The sequence below is a fragment of the Ipomoea nil genome, unplaced genomic scaffold (assembly GCF_001879475.1).
Source record: "Ipomoea nil cultivar Tokyo-kokei standard unplaced genomic scaffold, Asagao_1.1 scaffold2704, whole genome shotgun sequence".
Taxonomy (NCBI): Eukaryota; Viridiplantae; Streptophyta; class Magnoliopsida; order Solanales; family Convolvulaceae; genus Ipomoea; species Ipomoea nil.
Genome location: NW_017619132.1, coordinates 2,410,713 through 2,432,797, shown reverse-complemented (window position 1 = coordinate 2,432,797; position 22,085 = coordinate 2,410,713). Strand labels below are relative to the sequence as shown.

Genomic DNA, 22,085 nt, shown 5'->3' with positions numbered 1-22,085 from the left:
AATTAGTGTTTTCGTAAAATCGTTTTCTCCCTCAATTTTACATCAACTCTATAAAATGTTTTAGCTGTTGTAATTCGTCCTATCAACTCATTAGTTCTCGCGTGATTATTATACCATAATTGTCCGAAAGTTCGTATATATGTATATGTGTGTAAATGCAATAAAGTAAATAAAGAAAAAAAGAAAAAGAACACTAAATGTAGACACCACAATCATGTCATTTCATTAAGCTTTCAACCATATACATAGTGATCTATACGACCTTTTAAATCTTCAACATAAATAAGGGATTAAATGAAAGGCAAATGAAGAGTCTCATGGTTTAATGGCCATCAATATAACATTATTTATAACATTAACATCGTTCTTTTAATTTTTTATTTTTTTACAATTAATAAATAAATTAATTAAATAATTAACATTTATATTTATTTATATTTAAATAAAAGTATTTATTTACTCAAAAAAAATAAAAGTATTTATAAATATCACTTTGCTGGTCGAAGGAGTTGGTCAGGAGTATCACCCTTGTGTATTCTTGACATGATACAATAATGTTCATCCGGATTTAACTCATTGATTCAAGTAGACAGTATTTGGAAAAAGATACCAAGGTTTAAATATTGGACAGTGTGCCATTGGGGAATGAGGATGGGGATTCAACATTTCCAGAGAAGACATGATACTTTTTTTGTATTTGGTATCTAGTACTCTCAATGTCCCATTTTATCTGTCATATTTACTATTTGGTCAAAATAACTCGTCTTTCTTTGTTTATTTTCTTTAGTATTTTTATTTATTTTTAAATTTAATTTGTTGTGTTTAATAGTACTTTTAGTGAAGTTTTTAAATATATCAATTTTGCATACTAAAATTTAATATTATAAAAAGTTGAATTAAAATAATTCCAGTCAAGCCTCATTAACCTAGGCACATAAAATGAGATTGAGAGAGTATTATTTTTTATGGTTGTATTTAGCGTACATATATATATATATATATATATATATATATATTTATTTATTTATTTATTTGAATAATAAAACAAATACTCCGTATGTAATTATTATTCGATGACATATATGGGATAAATATAAATATTGTTGTGATATAATTATATAGAAATAAGGGTCAAATAGGCCACTGAACTGCACACCAAAGTGCAATTAGACCATTGAACTAAAAAACAATACAATTTGGTCCCTGAACAACACAAAATCGTGCAATTATGTCTAAAATAACATGTTTACCTGAAATGCCGGTTACCAATTTTGAAAATAATTTTTAAATATATTTTAAAATAAAATAATTAATTAAAATTATATATAAAAAAAACTAGAACTGTCGGAGACGATTTTTTTTAAAAAAATTTTAATAAATTATTTTATTTAAAATTTATTTTTAAAATTGGTAACCGCCACGTCAGCACAATTTCAGGTCAACATGTTATTTCAGACCTAATTGCATAATTTTGTGTAGTTCGGGGACCCAATTACATTATTTGTGAGTTTGTTGGTCTAATTGCACTTTAGTGTGCAGTTCGGTGACCTATTTGATATTTATTCCAATTATTATCTATAATCATTATCCGAATGTGTACTCCAATGAAATTTGTTTTATAAGCCAACTCAAATTTAAAAAGCTTATAAATATCTCTTAGTCTCCCATCAATGAAATTTAACTTATTAATTCATTAGATAGTATTTGAGAGAAAAATTTAAATTTTATGATTATCAAATCAATCGTTTGGAATAGGGTTGTCCGGTAACATGGATTTCTAATTTCTTAGCGTGCAGCCGATTGGATTGTTTCCGTCACACTTAACACCACCGGTGACCCTATCATTCTCTCCCGTACGTACCACCTGACTCCAATTTTACCTACAGGGACTCCCGAAACGCCATTGGCGTTTAGCAACCAGCTTAGAGAGAGAAAGTTAACTCAAACCCCCTCCAATCTCTTTCTCTCTCTACACCTATGCAGCGTATTCTCCAGTGCTAGTAAAATGTTTATTCATAACTGCTTTCAATAAAATGGTACGGAGCAGAAACGATTTTCCGGCTCAGAAATTGACCGGCGAAGGCGTCGCTTGTTGAAACTGGGAATTCGTTGCACAAAGCGGAAATTCTACTGCTTCTTACGAGTAGTTGAGCTCTCACTTTCTTGATCGTTGTTTTGGGTATTTCTTTGGCTTGTCGTTCGTTGTTGGGTCGTTAGCTCAATTTGTTGACTTCATTTTAAGCAACCTAGAGTTCCTCTCTCTCTACAATTATCTTCTAAATCTCCTATCTGTGGAGCTGTTTCGTGGAATAGAAGAGTTGGAGCTGATCTTGAAATGGGTGCCTTGAAAAGATTGGATCTTTGGGGCGTGGGCGGAGGAAATTGTGGGGTTTTTGTTAGAATTACGTTTGGATTGTATTTCTCCTTTTTGTTATTTTGTCCGGTAACTAGCCTCAGACCTTTGAAGGAGAGATATCAGTCTTGGGGCGACGAGGTCAGCATTAAAGTTCAATTATTATTTTTTTTTCATAATTAGATTTCATATGTTGTTGTTTTTGCTTTTAATTGGGAGTGGAATTTATTTGGACATTGTGTTCTGCTGATTTTTGCATTAGGTTTTACAAAGTTTTTGACTTTGAGTAATTTATTAGAATGGAAACTGGAAAAATGTAACTCGTACTTGAAAATTGTAGTTAAGTTTTATGCAATCACTGTATTTCTGATGTATTAGGGGAATTTTTCTGCTTGCAATTAATCAGAAATGAGATGACTATTATGGAATCAATCATACATTATACACTTTGGGAGACATTTGAACAGTTTTGCTTTCTAGAAAGTGAAACTTGGTTCTCCCTTTGATGTCCTGCTGATTGGGTCTTATCAGGAAGTTTAGGGGTTTAAGCTTCTCAAGCTATCATGGATTTGCAAAATCTTCTTGATTTACTGGTGAAAGTATAGAACTTTGATTCAATGGTTGTTGTGCTGATATACTTTGGCATTCCCATGCTCTACATATGACCATTCTACTATGATGTCCTTTGAAGTTCGTATTTCTACTTCCAACCGGACATGTGAGACAAGTTTTGATGTCTGAAAATGCTATGGAACACAGTTTCCACCTGTGTTTAGTTTTGGAGTGATGTTTATCAAGAAATAAGAGCATAGGTAGGAGGGAGATTTTAACATGAATATATCAAGTTTGTCTTTAGGCTTTTGGTGAATGATGGGTTTTGAATTGGATGATTTATTACCTTATTGTATCATTTGATTTTATTACCTAATGCAACAATGTTTAGATATCTAGACTTAACTCCTAAGAATGCCTGAGTTAACCATAAGGTAGAGCTCCTGGCGGGATTAGTTTTTTTTTTTTTTTTTTCTAAGAGATCTCAGGAAAGACAACTTTTTGCTAGATCATTATGATAGCAGCAAATTTGCCGTTAGAAGGGTGGCTGTAGGTTGGATCCATTTTCTGCTTTAACTTTGGAAGTTTCTTATTTTCTGTAAATATGTATGTATCCTTACTTTTGCGCATTAAAAGAGAAGCCATAGCATTACCATAGCAATAACTTTGCAGTTAGAAGGATGACAGTAGGTTGAATCCATTTTCTGCTTTGTAGATCAATACCATAGCAATAACTTTTGAGGTTTTTCATTTTCTGTAAATAAATTTGTATTATTACTTTTGCTCATTAAAAAGAAAAACAACCCTCTTCTCGAGCAGCAGCTGTTTGATACCTTCATTGTTGATTCTTGCAGTGGCTGTTTGTGAAAAAGGATGACAATCAATTGGGTCCATTTTCTGCTTGGAATATAACAGGGACATATAGAGGTATACACACTTTCTTGCTATAAATACAATGGTGTATGCAGATTGTAGAATTCATTCTGCAGTTTAATTGGAAGCATGTTCTTCATTCTTTCTCCTTTTGTCATCCTGAAAATTATAATGACTAATGATAATACCTAATTCAGTATTTTGAGTTGATATATTTACTGCATTATCTTGTTCACTGGTGAGTGGAATAGCAGGAGAAAAAGAAAATGTTAACTTTGTCTTGCATAACCAATTTATCTCCTGCTATTATGTTTAATTTGACTATGTCCTTCTGGCCAATTTTATACAGGGTCCTGGAGATTCCTAGATTCAGCGAATATGACTACTAGATTTCCTGACTTTAGGAAATCCAACGGCAATTCTGTCCTTGAATTGATAAGTACACCAACAAAAATAACCGGTGTACATTACATTCAGGTAATATGATCTTTACACCCTGGTATCTTATGGTGGTACAGGGCATGAATATCAAGAGTATTTGCTATTCTGAAGGAACTATATATCTGATTTTTATTTCTTTTTGTCTCTTACCAACCTTGAAAAGTAATTAGATCATTCCAATGCTATTCACTTTTTCCACTTTGATTGTACATTTTGGTTTAAATTTATAGTTTACCAAACTAAAATTTGCGTTCTATGTTGCCTCTCTGGTAATTCTTAGTGGAGTTTAACCAGATAGCAGAGTGCTTAACTGGCCTCATTGCCTATGAACCAAGTAATATGGTTGACCAATGATATCATGTTGAATTTGTTTGTGCATTAGTCTATGATTACGTCAGTGCCTTGCAAGCTTTCACATATACTTGATAATGTGCTCAAGTCTTTTAGCTTTCAGTGCTTTTACATTGACGAGTATAATGAGCTCTTAAAAGTCACCACATGATGTATGAGAACAAAACATTGCTATTTTTTTTTTTTTTTTTATTATCACTGTTCATTATTTCATAAGTACTTGTAGTGTTCCGCAGGAGCACCTTATTGGCTTTTCTTTCTTCACTAATGATATTCTGTAATGGAATCACCGTTTTTAATACATTTACCTTAATGTTGAGTAGGGGATGATGGTTTTCCATGATGTTTTTGATAATGAACATGAAGTTGCTGGTGCTAAAATCCGTGTAGAAGGTGTATATATTTGGCCTTTCAGACAACTCCGAATGGTAGCTTACAGGTATCCTCTTCTTACTTAAATTACCAGATTCATTGTTTCCTATAAAATTATCCCCAAATCACCTAATCTATTTACTTTCGATTTGCAGTGGCAAAGAAGGGGAGTTTGGCCATGAAGATGAGTATCTGTTGTCAAATCCTTATCACTTGGTAATTGCTTGGATATCTACTTGTGCGTTTTTACAATGGTTTTGTGCAAAGTATTGTTTAAAAATGGTGGTTTTGAAATTGACATTTATTTTTATTGGTGCTACCTGAAGATCTTTGACCTAACACTAAACTAGCTTGTGTGTGGTCTTTGAACAGCTTGGAGTTTTTTCATCCCAGGTGTTCCAGGAGTCTCCTCGAGATAAAATTTGGAAAAGGAAACACTGTAATCTAACTTCTTAATCATGCACCACTACTTTTTCATTCAACTATAGGCTTAAACTAACTTATGTATCTGTTTTTGACAGCACCAATTTATGAAATGGAAAAACATTGTAACATTGAAATTGCAGCACAAATTTCCCGAGTCTCATCCGCCCAAAATGGTATTCAGTTCTCAAAATGTGTATAATTTCTTTGTTAATTGTATCCATTGCAACTTGTCTATTTAAGAAACAACTTGGCATTAGTTAACCAATAGATATTTTGCTATCCATTTGTTGCACTTTCTGTGCTTTTATAATCCGGATTGCATATTTACTTGAGTTCTGGAAAATAAAGTGCTTAGTTCACTCATCAACAATAACATAGGTTCTCTTGTATTAAATATGACCATTACCTAAAATGGCTAGCCAATATGGCATTGGTAGCAAAGTAAGATGTAAAGTGGAGAATGTGTATAAAAAGCCCAGACTTAAATAAAGCCTAATGACAATTCACAACTGCCACTTCCCTAATATTGCTGCCTTATTGATTGAACAGTAGAATTCTAGATGCTTAGCTTCATGGACCCCTTCAGAAAGTACCATTTGTATGGTGCTTAGCTCACTGCAGGTGGCAATCTTGATTCTTGAATTCTAATGAAAACCCTTGCATGGTTAAGGCAAGCGGTTTGAGTGAAGTGCCAGTTAGAGAATGCCGGCAAGAGTAAAAAAAATTTAGTCACTGACTCAATCTCTTTTGGAAAGTTACTTTGACGAAATAGAGTATTCTTCCGTATAGTGGGTTCTCACAGTAGTTATTCTGTAAGGGCTTTCATTAGCCTGAGGTTGTAACTTTCTGATAATTTATATATATATATATATATATATATATATATATATATATATATATTTTGCATTTTGGACCCTATTTGAATGGCCTTTATGATGTTAGAATTGAATTCCATGTAGCATGAAGACATTACAAGCTACAATTGGAATTTTATACATTCTATATTTCTATAACTGTACTAGCTTATATTTTATTGGTTTGTGAAAATGTCTCCAAGAGCGTGTGACTATATCTTGGGTTACTCTATTGTGTTTTTCCTAGATGGAGATCATGATCGATATCATTTAGAAGGATTAATGGAAAGCCCTTCAGTAAATGACGATGGCGATTGCTTCTCACCCATCCTACTGAATGCTTCATCTATCAATATTGAGGTTTACTACAACAAAGCGGTGAATTACACGTTGATGGTCACCTTTGTATCCTTCACCGGTTCTAGTTTCTTAGATTATTGTTTCTTTTGACTGCATTTGGATGGATTCTTTTTTTTTGGTTAGGCCATGAGGTGTCCTGAGCAGGCCCTAACTGTAGGAGACACCTTTAAGCCCGTACCATACTCAGACTAATCCCCATTCGCACCGGGCCGGCCCAATTAAGGGGCAAAGTGCTGGCCAGATAGGCTTTTCCATATGAGAGGGGGTTCGAACTCCTGACCTCTCTTAAGGGATGAGAGTGCATGGCACTCACGCCAACCAAGCTGGTTATTGGATGGATTCTTTAACTAAAGATGTTCAGGTCTCTTTCCTTCAAGTTTTATTACTGATTCGGCAAATGGAACATAGTAACACCCAATCAGTAAGGACTATGTCTTCTCTCTGCATCATAACAATTCTTTTAGTGTGCATTACTGTTGCTTCTGATATACGTTTCTTTCTGAGTCCTAATTTATTGAAACGGTGGCTAATGCTTTAACATCGTTTTTTCTCAGGGAGCTGCCAAAGTTTCAATTTTGATGATCGGGCAACAGGCAATCATGGATGCTTATCTATGTCTTTTGCATCTGACTGCAGGGATACTGGTTGGTAAGTTCTAATCAGTAAAATGTATTATTGTTAGTCTAAGTAGTCTAATAAGCTCGCTCTATTAGTTCTGAAGTTTAAGAGTCCTTTTATAAACTTAATGCCACTCTTGGTGACTAGTTGTTTTCTACCCAATCCATAATAAACTTCCCTTCAAGCCAAAGACCTTATAGTCTAGCAGCTTGGATCTTGGATCGACAATGAAAACCAAGGAAATTCTCAACCAAAATGAAATCCTTTCTAATTCTGTTTGCAACTTTTGCTTCTTCATTAATCTCACTACTTAACGTTTTTATGTAAAATCTGGTGAATGTTTGCTAATGTAAGTATTCTTTATTGATTTATAGAGTCCCTCTTCAATGCTTTCGCAACTGCTGCATTTTTCAAGTTTGTGGTTTTCTCAATTTTCGAGATGCGATACCTTCTTGCTATCTGGAAAGCAAGTAGACCTATGAACAGTGGAGAGGGTTGGGAAGCAATGAGACGTGAATTGTCAGTTTTGTACAGCCGTTTCTGTAAGCTCTTATTTTCTAAATGCTGCTAACTGTGCACATCTTTCTTTGCGTATTGTCAGATTCTAAATATTGTTATTTTTTCTTCTTTTTATCTTCAACTATTTTGCAGATGGCATACTCTTAGGTGGCATTTTGATCATGTATGAATTTCACAAGTTTCTGCGGCCTATTCTTCTCCTTCTCCACGCTTTTTGGATACCCCAAATCATAACTAATGTCATTCGTGACTCGAGAAAACCGCTGCATCCTCATTACATCTTAGGAATGACTATTACTCGGCTAGCAATTCCACTGTATATCTTTGGCTGTCCTCACAACTTCATGCGCATAGAGACAGACAAGAAATGGTGTATTTGCTTGGGTATTTTTATGGGAATTCAGGCGTCAATTCTTCTTCTGCAGCACTATTTTGGATCTCGGTGGTTCATTCCACGTCAGGTTGGACAGAGTCATCATTTTCTAATTTCCTTTTACCATTATGCCAAAAGCTATAACTCGTAGTGAAGGCGCAACTTTATTTCTTTGTACCCCGCCACATTTTCGAGAGACAGGGTTCTGAACTTGGCCCTTCAGGCCTCTGCCCAACAATTCCCCTAGCCACCAATTACTGGACTTAGTCCTTCACTGGCCTCCGCCCTACATAGATGATACGGCTATTATTTTTATTATTTTTTTTCTTTAAACTTGCTTTGGAGGCCTATATTTCCATGCGAGAAGAATAGGATGGATATGTTTTGTTTTGATAACTGATCTCTGCAATATTTTCTTGGCATTGTAGATTTTACCCGAGAAGTACAGCTATTATAGAAAGTTCGATCAAGATGCAGTTCAGCCTATTGATTGTGTTATTTGCATGACTAACATCGACCTGAGTCAGCGTTCCAATGATTGCATGGTACCGTGACAAAATTTTTTGGTTTTTCTCTAAGATTTTCTTCTGTTTGGTTTTAACCGCGACTATATTGTTCAGGTGACACCCTGTGATCATTTCTTTCATTCTGGCTGTTTGCAAAGATGGATGGACATAAAGATGGAGTGTCCAACTTGCCGGAGGCCTCTCCCCCCGGCTTAAGTTGATTGTATTATCCCGTGTTTATATGTATTAATTACAGAGCTGCTGAAACGTTGGCCACCGTTCTGTAAAGGTAAAACGACTTTGCACCACTCTTCACCGAACCACATTCAAATGATTCAGTTACCGACATGTTTATAGCTCTACAAACCGTCATTCTTATGTTTAATGCTTAAACCACAAATTCTCGAGATCAGTTTTAGACTTTTGGTGACATCGGTGTGTCTTTCCCCAGGTTGAAGGGCAAATGTGATTACACTGAGCCGGCTCTTTCACACAACAAAACTAACATAGAGACTGCAGGTCTGCCCTGAATTGCTGCAATTATAATGTACAATATACTCTTTGTAAGAATCCATTAATGGCAGTGCTTATTCTTGTCCATTTTACCTTGTTTCGACGAATCTGTGTTTTTACCTCTGCTGAGAAGTGTGCAATTCTGCAGATCATAGACTTGCGATTTTTAATCTGTAAATCCAGTGTATGATACTATGATTCAAGATTCTTGATTTACAATTACATACAGACTGTACATACAGTATCAAGATTCAAGAAGTAATAAATTGCTCAAAAGATTTGTACTTTAAGCTCCCCTGTTATTACATATCTCAAGAATCTTGTTGTACATCTCACATGCAAGTATGCAACTATGCAGGAATGATGAAATGAAAGCCACACCATTTACAGACTTCAACTAATATACAAATCTGCTAAAATCCATTTAAAATATTAGCTGAAACCAAGCTTTTGATCATTATTTTGCTGTCCTTAAATAGTGTAAGAGAAATCAAGAATGCGGGAAAAAAAAAAAAAAAAAAAAAAAAAAGTTATCCAGGAAAGATCATGCACCACAGTGGCCATCAGCAAGGCAGTCTACAGGGTGTTCATATGCTGCCTCACATTCCTTCTTGCTTCTCTGCAATGGCTTCTCGGGCAAACAGTTTCTCCGGTCATCAAACATGATACCCTTTGATGTAAGGTTGCTACAGATCCCATCTTCTTCACAGAAGAAATTGTAAGATAATGTGAAGTTTGATAGGTTGGGCAAGTCACAGACCCCTTCTGGCACATTTCCTCTGAACATATTATGGCCTAAATTTAGGATCTCCAAGTGGGACAGCCCTGCAATGCTATAAGGTATTGGCCCTATCAGATCATTATGGCTAACATCTAAAACCCTCAGTTTGTATAAATCTCCCACTTCGGGTGGCAGGCAGCCCGATAAGCTGGTGTTGATGAGCAAGAGCTCTTCGAGGGTGTTGGCGAAATTGGCTATGCTAGGGGGAAGGCATCCTCCAAAGAAGTTGTTGGCAAACACGACAACAGAGGCTGAGCTTGACCCGAGGTTTGATGGGATCATGGAAGAGAAGCGGTTGTTGTTGACAAAGATGGCGTCGAGGCTTCTGCTGAAGAGCTCCGAGGGCAGCTGCCCCTCGAACTCATTGTAACGAAGATCAAGGTATTTCAAGGAAGGCAAAGACAGGACTACAGAAGGGAAAGGGCCTACGAATCTGTTGTTACTGAGGTCTAGCTCGAAGAGAAGAGCGAGATTGGAGAGAGTTTCGGGGAGGATTCCACAGAACCTGTTACTGTTTAGATGGATGAGTGAAAGGTCTGTGAGGAGGCCAAGCTCATCAGGCAAGAAACCGGCTATGTCTGCATGGTTTAGGTCAATCCCAGCCACCACTTGGATTGAAGTGTCATTAGGGAATGGGGCACAGTAAATGCCTGTGTAGTTGCAGACTGAAGTTCCTTCCCAGTTGGAAGTGATGTTGTGGGGATCAGAGTAGATCACCTTCTTCCATGCCTGGAGAGCCACATAGGCCTGCTGAAGCCTCGGGGGGCTCGCTGTTGCATTGGTGGATGGGTGGCGGGGATGAAGGGCGGCATTCGATGAAATCTTGAAGGAGGAAAGAGTTAGCAGCAGAAGAACCAGGGCACTGGCAGTGGAGGAAAAGGGCAGTGAAGAAGCCATTATGGTTAATTCTGCAGACTGATCATCCCTGCTTCCTGGTTTTTGTAGGGAGCTTTCCCTCTCTCCTTTTCAAACTCCTATCCCCAAGTCTTCTGGTTAATTATGCAGCTTTTGCTTAATATGGATCATTAACTTTTTTTAATCTCCATTAGTAACTGAGACAACCACCAATTAAAATGACATAAGTTTCACCTGTCAAAATTAGGCTGCCAGCATAATTATGGATTCCTACCGCATTTCAAGATTTCTTGCCCACAGGCAAAATTCCCGCCTTGGGATGGCAATGTGCCCCGTTCCCGTTCCTAACGGGGACGGGGATGGGAAAAAAATTCGGGGATTGGGGACAGGGATCCCGTCCCACCGCGTTGCCATCCCTAGTCCGAAGGGCCTTCACACATTGGTCCGACAGAATTGTGGTGTGGTATATCACGGTGACTAAAAGGTTTCTTAGATAGGAGGACCAATGTCTAGTGCTCACAAAGAATCAACACAGTTAGTGTAACACACACACTATAGTTGTCAGGCTTAATCTTATGTCTTTGTCCACAATCTATCATCTAAGGACCAACTGAGATATCCGTATGGGCACATTTCAAGATTTCTTCTCTCAAGGTTCAATCCCCAACCCCAATGGGTCCACTACACCTCGGCCCGACAGAGCATTTGGAAGGTGTAAATCACAGCGACGCAATGGCTCAGCAGACATGGTCAAATGCCGGTACTCACAAGGCATCTGCCCACTTTGAGCATAATTCCCCCACTATCGCTATCGAGGTTCAAACCTTGGTCTCTTTTCCCAAATATTGCTTACTGAACCAATGAGTTAAGCCCATGCGAACCACATTTCAAGATTTCTTACTTCTAAGGATCAATGCCTAGTGCCCATAAGAAATTCATCACATTAGGTCTAACACCTACACTATAGTTGCTAGGCTCGGTATTGTGTCATTACCCACAATATACTACCTGAGAACCTACTGAGCTACTAGTGCGGGCTTATATCTAAGATTTCTTGCTTCTGCTAGATGATGATGTACTGAAGTCTCTAGACACTCCTGAAAGTTGAAAAAACCATTGACAAAACAGTATTTGGTAGTGTACTATGTTTCAGGTTTCATGTATTTGGGATTGGATATCTGTCGTTTGCAGGGTGAGAATTGATATATCCATGATATGGACATGGCTGCTACCATGTAGCTTTCATGGTCGGTTGTTTGAAGTGGAAGTTGAGGAAGACAGTTTTTTCATAGTTCATTGTTCTGAGGTGAAGCATGAGATTTCTTGGGTCCGAAGTGATAATCATAGTTTTATGCTATAGTCAACTCCTGATTAAGGTATGGTGCTCTGGTCAAACCATTTTTAGGTTAGGGAAAACTAGTGTTAATCTTATCAACAAATTGTCATCTATATTAATATTTATCTCAATTTCTAAATAACTAATATTGCGCACATAGTTAGCTTATTAGTCAATTTTAGCTTATCTTACTCCAAAATGTAATAGCTTGTTGTTCCAAAATGTTAAAATTTAAAAAATTGCTCGTTAACAATTTTTTTGATTATTTTTGAAAAAGTAATTTTGCATGTAATCAGCTATCAACAAACAATTAATTTATCAAACATTTTTCTACAATCAACTACTCAAATTCATTAACTCAATTAGCTAACAGTTATTTACCAAATACTCCCTTTGACATAAAAAAAAAAAAAAATTATATTTAATGTGTTCATTTATGTCTAGTGTTTGTATAGCAATAAAAAGTGATTCTTTGCTACGTGCTTTGGGTGTTGTGACCCTAACCGACAAATTAATTTAAATTATCTACATCTAATCAATTCAAACATTGACAATTCCCATCAAAAGTTGAACTTATAATCTTTTAGTTATAGTTATTTCGAGTTACCCAAGTGATTTCCATATAGCACAAGCATATACATTCAAAATTTTAAGTTGATGGTAAACATAATAATTACTGTACGAGGAGACCTTACTGGTGTAATCAATACAACCTCAGAGTAGAAAACACCATATCACAAGATTCTAAGTACATCATTCTCATCACGGAGATAGTGATTCCTGAAGTCCACACAGCACCCTGTAAACGCCATAGGCCCAAAATGCACACTGGATTTCTTGGGGAAACAATCAAAGGGACAAGAAAACACACTTATAGGAGTGGCACATTTGGTGATGACTAAGAAGAACATAGGGAAGATTTTTGCTTCAGTAATAATTGTCTGAGCCTCCTAAGCAACTGGGGATCTGAGCACATATAATCTTGAAATGACTCCCTCAGATTCTTCAACAATGTCAGGTGATCTTTGTTAGGATCGGGGTTAAGCAACTTGGCGAATAAGTTCTGCCACAGTTTAATATTCCAGTACCTAAAAGAAAACCAAGTGTAAATGCCAATGACTTGATCATGTTATTGCAAAGAGTTTACGAGTAGTAAAGGATGAAAATAACGAAACAAATACCGTTTCAAATGTGACTTGGGCTGATAGATGTAGTCGCCACCACCACGAGCTGTTCTTTTGTCAATCTCCATGTAGGAATTGTAAAGCATCATATGAACAATCACACATAGGCCATATGTATCCACCTGTTGTCCACCAAGGCACCAATGATGAAAGCCAGTCTCTCTTAGTCTTGTGAACTAAACATTCAATTGTAATTTGCTTCCTATTTTTAAGAGAGTTACTTGCCTGAAATGTCCATGGCTTATTCTCTTGCATTTCAATGCAACGAAAGCCAGATGTTCGACAGTCCCCTATAAATTGTGTCTTTTCAGGGAAGAGGCTGAGATCAATTCCCCTACCCCAATCAACAAGACAAAGTCCCTGAAAGACAATAGCTGGTGAGAGTAATATAAGTGGCGTTTAGTTAAACACTTTAATACCCTATTATCGGATTTGATTCCAATAGTGTATATATACCAATACCTATCTGGTACAAAGGCATAGGGTATCTAGGATTACCTGGTCACGCCATGGACCAGTGCGGTTACGTAAAGCTTCTTTATCTTCTGTTAGGTCATCCCTAGCAAAACAGGATTGAAGTCTCTAATCATTATTTGCATAGTGAAGCCAACAAAGTAGTCATACACCTACTTTTTGTAAAAGATCTATCAGTAGTTCTCTAAAACTGGAAAATTTCAGGCAAAGGCAAATGTCTGAGGAAGTACCATTAATTATAAGTTTTTAAGAGTTCAATCATCTAGAAATTCTAGTAAAATATGTTCCCTCCATTCATATTCTGTAGAATGCATTATGTCTGAATTTATTGTAATGGATACCTTGCATAACGAATAAGCAGATTATCAGGCTTGAAGTCACCATGGATAATTGCAGCACCATGTAGGGTTTCCAACATGCAGAGCATCTCTATGGTGTAATAAATGCATAATATTTCTTCCATGGAACCTCCAATCACTGCATTAGAATTTATGGCATCCTGCAAAGAAATCACATAATCAAGAAGGAAAGCATCAGCCAGGAATTATAGGGTTCAAATAGAAAAAATTAACAAATGCAAGATCAGAAAACACCTACCTGAAGTGTCCCATGAGCCACAAAATCAGAGACCAGTATGCTGTAGTCTGAATAAAGATGCAACCGGTGGGCAAAGCCAAAATTCAACCTCTAATGGAGAAGGAATATAGGTAAGCTGGAAGCACAACCCTAAACAACATACACACAAGTAGTCTAGCTTCAAAACTGACATACCTCCTTTTGTGGAATCCGTATGTCCAGTTGACGATACATGTAAAATTCCCAAGGGAAAGCTGGTTTTTGAATCTGTCATAAATTCAAGTACAATGAGAAATAAAACAAGATCCAGTTGTCAAACCAACTTCATTAAGGGAAATCAAGTAGAACCACTTTAATTACCTTTAGTGCAACAACCTCATCTGGATTACTATCAAAGTATGCTTTAAACACCTGTGCAAATCCACCCTTACCCGCACAGCCTTTGATTTGGTATGCAAAACCACCTAAAAATATTTGAAATGGTACTTGAGGAATTTCATTGAAGAACCGAATGTTTAGCAAATTATTCTGTAAAAGACTGAGACAAGGTGGACCTGGGTCCATGGTATAACTATTGCAATCCATTAGCTAATCTAACCCATGACCATATAAATCCATATATTCTATATTATTTTTTCAATGTGGGACTCTTAACACTTATAATAGTGAACAATGACAATATATTGAAAGATTTCTACCATAGAATAAAAGATCATCATAGATAAAAATCGAAGCTATGCACATTTGAACTTATACATCGATGATTAATTAATTACCTAAATCAATGGTTTTATTCCTGCCTGATTTCAGCAAAGTAGATAATGACACCTTTCCAGGGTAAGCCTTTTTGCTCAGATGATATCCCTGATAAAAGTATCTTCCAATGAGACTAGAAGTTTAAATAATATAGAAGGATTTATCAGGAAATCAAAATAAGAGTTATATGTCTCACATCATATTTCAATATCTGAGGGTTCATCTTCTGCAGTAGATTCTTAATGACTGAGATCACCCATGGATTCACAAGTGGTTCACCGTTCTCTGATTGAGTGTCCTGCGAAATGAATATGCAGATAACTAGAAATATATTAGAAGAGTCATGTCTTTTAATTTAGGTCATACCTTTTGATAATAGGTTCCTTATATATATACTGATGTACAGATTATTTCAATCTATCAAATATATTCTTCAGTTTATTATCTACATATACAAAGCAAATGTAAGAGGTGGCAGCATAAGACACACTGGGTGTAAACCTGTAATCACCATTATAGCAAACAATTTATATTGCTAAGTTGAAAGATCCAAGCATAGAGCTTTAGCAAATACTGCATTCAACTACCCCAATGATAGATCATATCCAATATAAGATTGGCATATCATAAACAGAATATATTTGTCAATAACAGGGGATACAAGTTTTCTCATCATCTAATCTCATCCTGCTCAAAAGCAGAATACACAAGCTTCACATGTTACGCATTCATGTTAAACCTCTAATTCAACTCGTAAATCATTTAATCGTCATAAATATAAGTTGCTACCAGTAACTGTTACTGTGAAGAATAGCGAGAAAAAGTCATGCATGCTATATAGCAGATAAACTAGCACACAATCCATGATCTAAGGCATTGAGGTAAACTACAAGTGCCAACTGAATATACCTTCTGGAGTGAACCATTTGCCATTCTGAATTCAGACACTCTTTCAAGAAACAAAACTTGCGCCTTCTTCAACCTGCCTAGCGGCTCAGCATTTCTGAAGCCAAATTAATCCTGATCTTATTAAAATATTACCATATACATAGGTAAAGGTGCCTATTTTTAAAGCTAAGAATCCTTGGAGAAAAGCTAACCTTGAAATGCCCAAGTGGTAAACCATAAATGCATCAATCAACCTGCATTTCGCCTCCAGGAGCAACGCATACTTCTCATAAAGCATACAATTGGACAAACAAATCTTATTCTGCAACATTTCTCTGAAAACACTGTCATAATCTGAACTCCCATCCATCTACACCACAGCCAATCCACAAATTTTATGTATTATTCATCTTACAGACCTCTTGCACATAGATCAATAACGCATATATAACCAACAACAGAAAAATAAAAGTGGATAATGTATTACGTAGAGAAACCAAATCTGGAGAAATCTGACGTCATTCTGGTACCGAGGATCCTTTTTGAAGGTCTGGATGCAATCTGAAACAATCCGATCGAGATCTTCATCACTGTTGCTTCCGCCTGAGCTTTGAGAGTCCAGTGCTTTCTTAATTGACCTAATAAGATAAAATATAGAAAATAACTGAATGTTCGGTTAAGTATATCAGCAGAAAATTGAAGTCTGAGGAACTTACCAGAGCCAAGGAACAAGAGGATCCTCGACGGAGGTGGCGGTGGCGTCCGCCGAGATTTTGGAAATGACAGCCATATCCCTTTCCGTCTTTCTGCTCTGGAAGACGACGGAGGAGAAAATTATTTGAAATTTTGAACAAGGAGCGGGAGAAAAGGATTTTAGGACTTTCGTCCTTCAACTTTTTTATTTTTATGTTTTTTTACCCTAACCAGAAATTTCTCGTATTTTTTTCTTTCAACCCAAATTATTGCGGAATTATCAATCATCCCCATTTAACAAAAGAAATCAAACCATTTTATATGCAATCGTTATACCCTGCACCACGGCACGCGCAGTACTGTGCGCTTCGCGCCTCCTAAAATGACATCGTTTGAGACGCGCGGAAGGGAGTTAACGTGATTATGTGTATCTGTTTATATCATTATGTGTATTTGTCAATGTTGAAAAAATCGCTAGGCGCCTGGAGACCGTCTAAAGCGCCTTGGCGGGCGCCTAGGTGGCCGACCGCCTAGCGCCTAGGCGTCGATTAATCGGCGCCTAAGCCCGATTTTTGCAACACTGGTATATGTTCATACAATTATGTGTGTTTTTTTAAACAGTTATATGTGTTTGTTCATACAATTATGTATATTTATTCATACAATTATGTGTATTTTTTATACAATTATTTAAAACGACGACGTTTTGCATCAGGGTGCACAATGCAATGTGCGCCCTGGTGCACGATATAAATTGCCTTTTACATGGCAAATTATGATGTGAGCACGTGTCCACCTTGTAAGGTGGGCACGATTCCATATCCATAATTTCTATATTGTAGATTTATAATTTCTATATTGTACATCCTTCTATACTGTAGATTCATAAAACTTATACTTTAGATTCCAATTGTTGAACTTTGTTTTCACAAATCAGAAAACTATATGTTCATAATTTGATAACTATACAGTTTATAAATTATGAATTTACAGTACAGATATATGAATCTACAGTATAAAAATTAAGAATCTACAATACAGTACAGTACAGATATATTTTGGTTAAAAACCGATTAACCAAAATCTTCTATCATTAGCCAAACTTTTATCAAAATTTGCACACCACTAACCATAAGCCATTAAAAAAATTTTGGAAGAAGAAGAATTTTCTATTGGCTTATGGGTAATCCCAATTCAAACTCTTTCACAGTGCTAGCTAGCTGTGCAGACAATCAAGGAGCTTCTTCCCATCATTTGAGAATTGAGAATTTTCCCCTCTCCGCTTTTATAATATTCCAGTTATACACAGCTGAAATATCATCACAACTTATTTTGCAGTAATCAGACATGGCAACAACTTCATCCATCATTATAGCCCATAAACATTATAAATATTAAGTTAAAGTTATATTTGGTGCACACATGCAACAACAATGTAAAATGGTGATTGTATGTGACTCAAAAAATAAAGGAAGTGATGATTCTAAGAGCCAATGATAAAAGCGTGAATCTCAACCCAGCTTGAGGCTGTGTAAAGAATGCCGGACAACCCCCCTGCTTTCCAAGTAGAAGAAGAAGTGTCTGCTCCCTCGACCTCGACACATTCTTTCTGCTTATCAACCACACCATGAAACAGTGGAATAAATCCGATGCCAAAATGCCTCCCCACTTTTATCACACTTGGGCTTGGATCTACCACGATGCCTACATCTGCTTCAACCAAACAAAGCAAGTCATTTACTGAATGCCCTCCGATGTATACACTCAGTAGTTTCTTCTTATCATTCCCTTTTCCGCAGCTCTCTATGATTTTACCAAAAGCTTGAACCTTGTCAATGGGGGACTCCACCTTCCTCACGATTTCACCCGTGCACACAGATTCTTCATATTCGAGCTCATTTGCATGCACCTTTAGGCCATTTAAACCCCCTAGTAGACGACAGACATTAAGAACATAGAGAGGAATTGTTCAGCAAGTCCCCTGTTTGCAAAGAAAAATCCTAGAAAACAAAAACACTCCGGTAAGAAACAAGTCATTTGTATCTTCTAAAAAGTTTGAACTGCAGATAATGATAAAAAGAATAATTGAGTACTTATTTGGGTTCAAAGAAAACAAAAATAACCAAACCTGAAAACTGTCTGATGAGTAATTCTCAATCCACTTCTTGTACCGGTGATTACTTTTACGATCAATAAGGTCCTGCAGCTCCTTACCAATGTAGGCATAAAGCATCATGCAAGATGCAATAGCACCTAGGGTATAAGCGGACAACTTGGTTTTCTCAAAAGGAGTTGATAATTTACCAGTAGCTTTGACCCCATCAATCTTTCCTGACATTGTAGCTAACAAGAAATCTTTGCACTTAGAACTAACTCAGCACACAATAATAGGTAGATGCAAGTGCAAAAATTTATTCTCCATAATATAGATAGATAGATAAAACAACTTCACAAGAAAGCATTATAGTTTTATCCAATATATATCTTACAAAAGATCACATCAAATGTGCAACAGATCGACTGAATTCATCCATCAGATCAGAGGTGCTGACTTTCTGTAAACTTGGTTTCATGACAAATAATCATGTGCTTTGCTTAAAATTCAGGTGACAAATAATCATGTCCATATTAACTCTTCTTGTTAAACTTAATCAAAAGCAAAGTTTTCCCACATAATGACAAATAAATTTCAGAATCTAAATCATATAGTTTAATCACTGTTGAAAACACATGCCAACAAAGAAACAAAATACTGCAGTAGCATCCTCAATTCCTCATTCAAGGTAATCAGCCCTAAATAATAATAATAATTATTATTATTATAAATATTGAATCCATAGCTAGTATAAAACAATGGATAGAACTTTAATAATTAGGCAGGGTGGATCAGGTCCAACTTCCAAGTTAAGGTAACATATAGTTTCTCCAATGTATTGAATGTAGGAGCTCAAATGGAAGGTCCAAGAGTAAACTAAACTACTAAGAGTCCACTGTGCGAGTACTCTATTTGATTTTACTTTTTTTGTTGGGTAAGTTGGGCTTCTAACCTCAAGATAAGGGGAAGCCGCCTCTCCTTGGCTACTCAAGGAGTTGAGCCAAAGTGTCATTGGCAAGTCCTCCTCCAATACTAGGACATTTGGAAAATCCATACATTTAAAGAACAGATCTAGTATGAAGAAGATGCAGAAGGCAATCCTGGACAATTTGCACAAGAAAAAAAAAATGATATGTGCAAGCAAGTAAATAACCACAAGTATTTTTACCTGGACAAAGGAATCATGCAAGTTTATGGTAGTCTTCCTCAACTCATTAATCTGATGCTTTGCATCATCATCCTGTACGTATGTTTCTACTAACTCAAACCTGCAATACATCCATCATTATTGATTCCTAAGTTACTACACTTTCTAGAGGATGTTATAAAAAATAAAAATAAAAAAAGGAAAAAAGGAAAACAAACGTCCTGTGCGACGAACTGTCTGAACGTCTCGTCCTTGAGATTCTCCGACGCCAAAGAGACGATGAAGGGAGTGTAGAGCGCGAACATCGCATCCTTCCTGAACTTTTCCCAGCACTTCTCGGCTATGTAGACGACTCCGTACACCAACCTCGGTCGCTTGGGAATATTCTCAACCGGCGGCGACTCTGAACACGCCAACGTCGACGCCATTCTCGGTGGTTGCAAACAGTCACTAGCAGTGGCGGAGGAACGGAAAATCGGTGGATTGAATTCGAATCTCGGGGCTCGGGGCGCATCGTTAGCAATGCTCCACTTCAATTCCAAGCCCAATAAAAAAATTGCAGAATTTAGATCCATAATAAACAGAAGAAATTGTAAATGAGTTTTCATTTAGAAATAGCTTGAGATGCAACATTATTTCAATTTAAGACTTTATGTTGGTTAGACATTCATGTATAAATGAAGGTTGAAAGTAGGATATAAGGCTAAAATAAGACATTCGAAAATCTTGTTTAATAATAAATAAATAAATGCAGTCTCATAAATCATTTTAATTCGAACAGACTTGAAAATCAGTTGTAATTCTAAAGTAACAAAGTAAATCTTTAGATTAAAGATTAAATCATAAAACAACGTGAAATAGCTTCCAGTGGACCAACAAAAATCGCTAATCACTATAGTTCTTACAACCCGACATATCAATGATTCCCTGACCAACAAAAACCGCTAATCACTAGAGTTCTTACAACCAGACATGAATCATTCCTTTCTAATCCTCTCCTAGTAATAAACCTATGCTCTAATAAATCCTGAGCAGAACTCTAAGTCTTGGGTCTCTGTGTAGACAATAGCTTAAAAAATCAATAAAGTCTCGTGATGCTCTACTCGGTGCCGGTGGTGCTGTCACTGGTGCAGGTGGTAGAGCATGTGTTACCCCATGGTAAATTGTTGCTAAGTCCCCATGATGGAAATCACAATTTATGGGATACCTCCCCAAAAACAGCTCCCAACAGATCATTCCAACCCCCAAACATCAACTGCTCGAGCATAGGGTCTATATATGTAAATCCCGCGCCGTGCTGCCTCAATCATCTCCGGAGGCATATATTGGGCTCCCCCCATTGTTGAAGCGCCTTCTTCTCTTTGACGAAATCTGGTCAGTGCCTGTCTCTGAGAAATATGATGCATCATGACCTCAATCATTCTTGCATTTCCAAATCCTATGAGTTGGACCCTACCAGAATTTCTGAACACTAAGATATGTCTTGGCGCAATGGAGAGGTGGACTACATTCTGCTGATGCAGATGCTGGATGGCACGAAGTATTTGTAACCCTAGAAAGGCAATGGTCCCTTCCGCCTGAATATCTATCCCGGCTAGCGATCCCCCATCCACATAGGGAAACACTAAGTCAGCCCTTCCTAATGAGTACCTTAAATTACCAACAGGCCGGTTAATATGTGGGTGGGTGTAATGTACTGGTGGACATCCGATTCAGCTGATTCATATGGATTTTCTGGGTCCTTCTTACAATGTTCTTCATTGTTGAGTTTGTCTCATATATGGATTAGGAATATGAGTTTGTCTCATACTAGGACTAGGATTGAAACGGGTAGACCCATTGTACAGGGATTAGATGCCTATAAATATATTGGTTGTATCCCTAAGGGGTTGTGTCACCAAGATCACCATCACTATGAATAAGAGAATTGTTTCACTCCCGTGGATGTAGGCACATTGCTGAACCACGTAAATCTTGTCTTCTTTACCCTTTACTGCCATTATTATTATTTATTGTTCTTGTTAATCTCAACAAATTGGTATCAGAGCATAGTTGAAATGGTCAGTTCAAGTACAAATTGGTATCAGAGCACTGTTGAGAATTGTTTCACTCCCGTTGGTATCAGAGCATAGTTGAAATGGTCAGTTCAAGTACAAATTGGTATCAGAGCACTGTTGAGAATTATTTAT

At 36.8% G+C, this 22,085-nt stretch overlaps 3 protein-coding genes and 1 long non-coding RNA gene across 5 annotated transcripts; 1 reads left to right on the top strand and 3 right to left on the bottom strand.

Annotated features, from left to right (window-relative positions):
- Positions 1–1,840: 1,840 nt before the first annotated feature.
- Positions 1,841–9,401, top strand: LOC109155826 (DSC E3 ubiquitin ligase complex subunit 1). The gene is made up of 15 exons (XM_019303490.1): positions 1,841–2,494; positions 3,760–3,832; positions 4,128–4,255; positions 4,894–5,009; positions 5,098–5,158; positions 5,315–5,381; positions 5,464–5,541; positions 6,470–6,627; positions 6,944–7,003; positions 7,137–7,230; positions 7,575–7,742; positions 7,852–8,180; positions 8,521–8,637; positions 8,713–8,887; positions 9,050–9,401. The coding sequence occupies exons 1-14, from the start codon at positions 2,336–2,338 to the stop codon at positions 8,812–8,814; spliced, it is 1,710 nt and encodes a 569-aa protein (XP_019159035.1). The 5' UTR covers positions 1,841–2,335; the 3' UTR covers positions 8,815–8,887; positions 9,050–9,401.
- A 111-nt stretch (positions 9,402–9,512) lies between these two features.
- LOC109155829 (leucine-rich repeat extensin-like protein 4) lies at positions 9,513–10,930 on the bottom strand. Its single transcript, XM_019303496.1, has one exon. The coding sequence runs from the start codon at positions 10,787–10,789 to the stop codon at positions 9,656–9,658; it is 1,134 nt and encodes a 377-aa protein (XP_019159041.1). The 5' UTR covers positions 10,790–10,930; the 3' UTR covers positions 9,513–9,655.
- A 1,820-nt stretch (positions 10,931–12,750) lies between these two features.
- On the bottom strand, positions 12,751–16,811 carry LOC109155827 (mitotic checkpoint serine/threonine-protein kinase BUB1). Its single transcript, XM_019303492.1, has 14 exons — positions 16,678–16,811; positions 16,449–16,599; positions 16,174–16,331; positions 15,983–16,076; positions 15,270–15,371; positions 15,094–15,181; positions 14,678–14,781; positions 14,513–14,584; positions 14,339–14,428; positions 14,083–14,240; positions 13,766–13,826; positions 13,493–13,627; positions 13,265–13,389; positions 12,751–13,171 (listed from the first exon to the last, which is right to left on the bottom strand). The coding sequence occupies exons 1-14, from the start codon at positions 16,749–16,751 to the stop codon at positions 12,982–12,984; spliced, it is 1,602 nt and encodes a 533-aa protein (XP_019159037.1). The 5' UTR covers positions 16,752–16,811; the 3' UTR covers positions 12,751–12,981.
- Positions 16,812–18,112: 1,301 nt separating this feature from the next.
- Positions 18,113–20,487, bottom strand: LOC109155831. Of its 2 annotated transcripts, XR_002049936.1 has the most exons (4): positions 20,115–20,487; positions 19,918–20,017; positions 18,783–18,997; positions 18,113–18,654 (listed from the first exon to the last, which is right to left on the bottom strand). It is a non-coding gene; the product is annotated as an uncharacterized LOC109155831 (long non-coding RNA). The 2 variants fall into 2 exon arrangements; XR_002049935.1 differs by lacking the exon at positions 20,115–20,487 and having other exon boundaries at positions 19,918–20,107.
- Between the last annotated feature and the right edge of the window lie 1,598 nt (positions 20,488–22,085).

Coding starts and splice junctions, on each gene's coding strand:
- LOC109155826 (XM_019303490.1), top strand. CDS start 2,336: ATGGGTGCCTTGAAAAGATTGGATCTTTGGGGCGTGGGCGGAGGAAAT. Junction 5,159..5,314: donor TGTCAAATCCTTATCACTTG/GTAATTGCTTGG, acceptor GTCTTTGAACAG/CTTGGAGTTTTTTCATCCCA. Junction 6,628..6,943: donor ACACGTTGATGGTCACCTTT/GTATCCTTCACC, acceptor AAAGATGTTCAG/GTCTCTTTCCTTCAAGTTTT.
- LOC109155829 (XM_019303496.1), bottom strand. CDS start 10,789: ATGGCTTCTTCACTGCCCTTTTCCTCCACTGCCAGTGCCCTGGTTCTT.
- LOC109155827 (XM_019303492.1), bottom strand. CDS start 16,751: ATGGCTGTCATTTCCAAAATCTCGGCGGACGCCACCGCCACCTCCGTC. Junction 13,390..13,492: donor ATAAGCCATGGACATTTCAG/GCAAGTAACTCT, acceptor GGTGGACAACAG/GTGGATACATATGGCCTATG. Junction 13,172..13,264: donor CCCAAGTCACATTTGAAACG/GTATTTGTTTCG, acceptor GTTTTCTTTTAG/GTACTGGAATATTAAACTGT.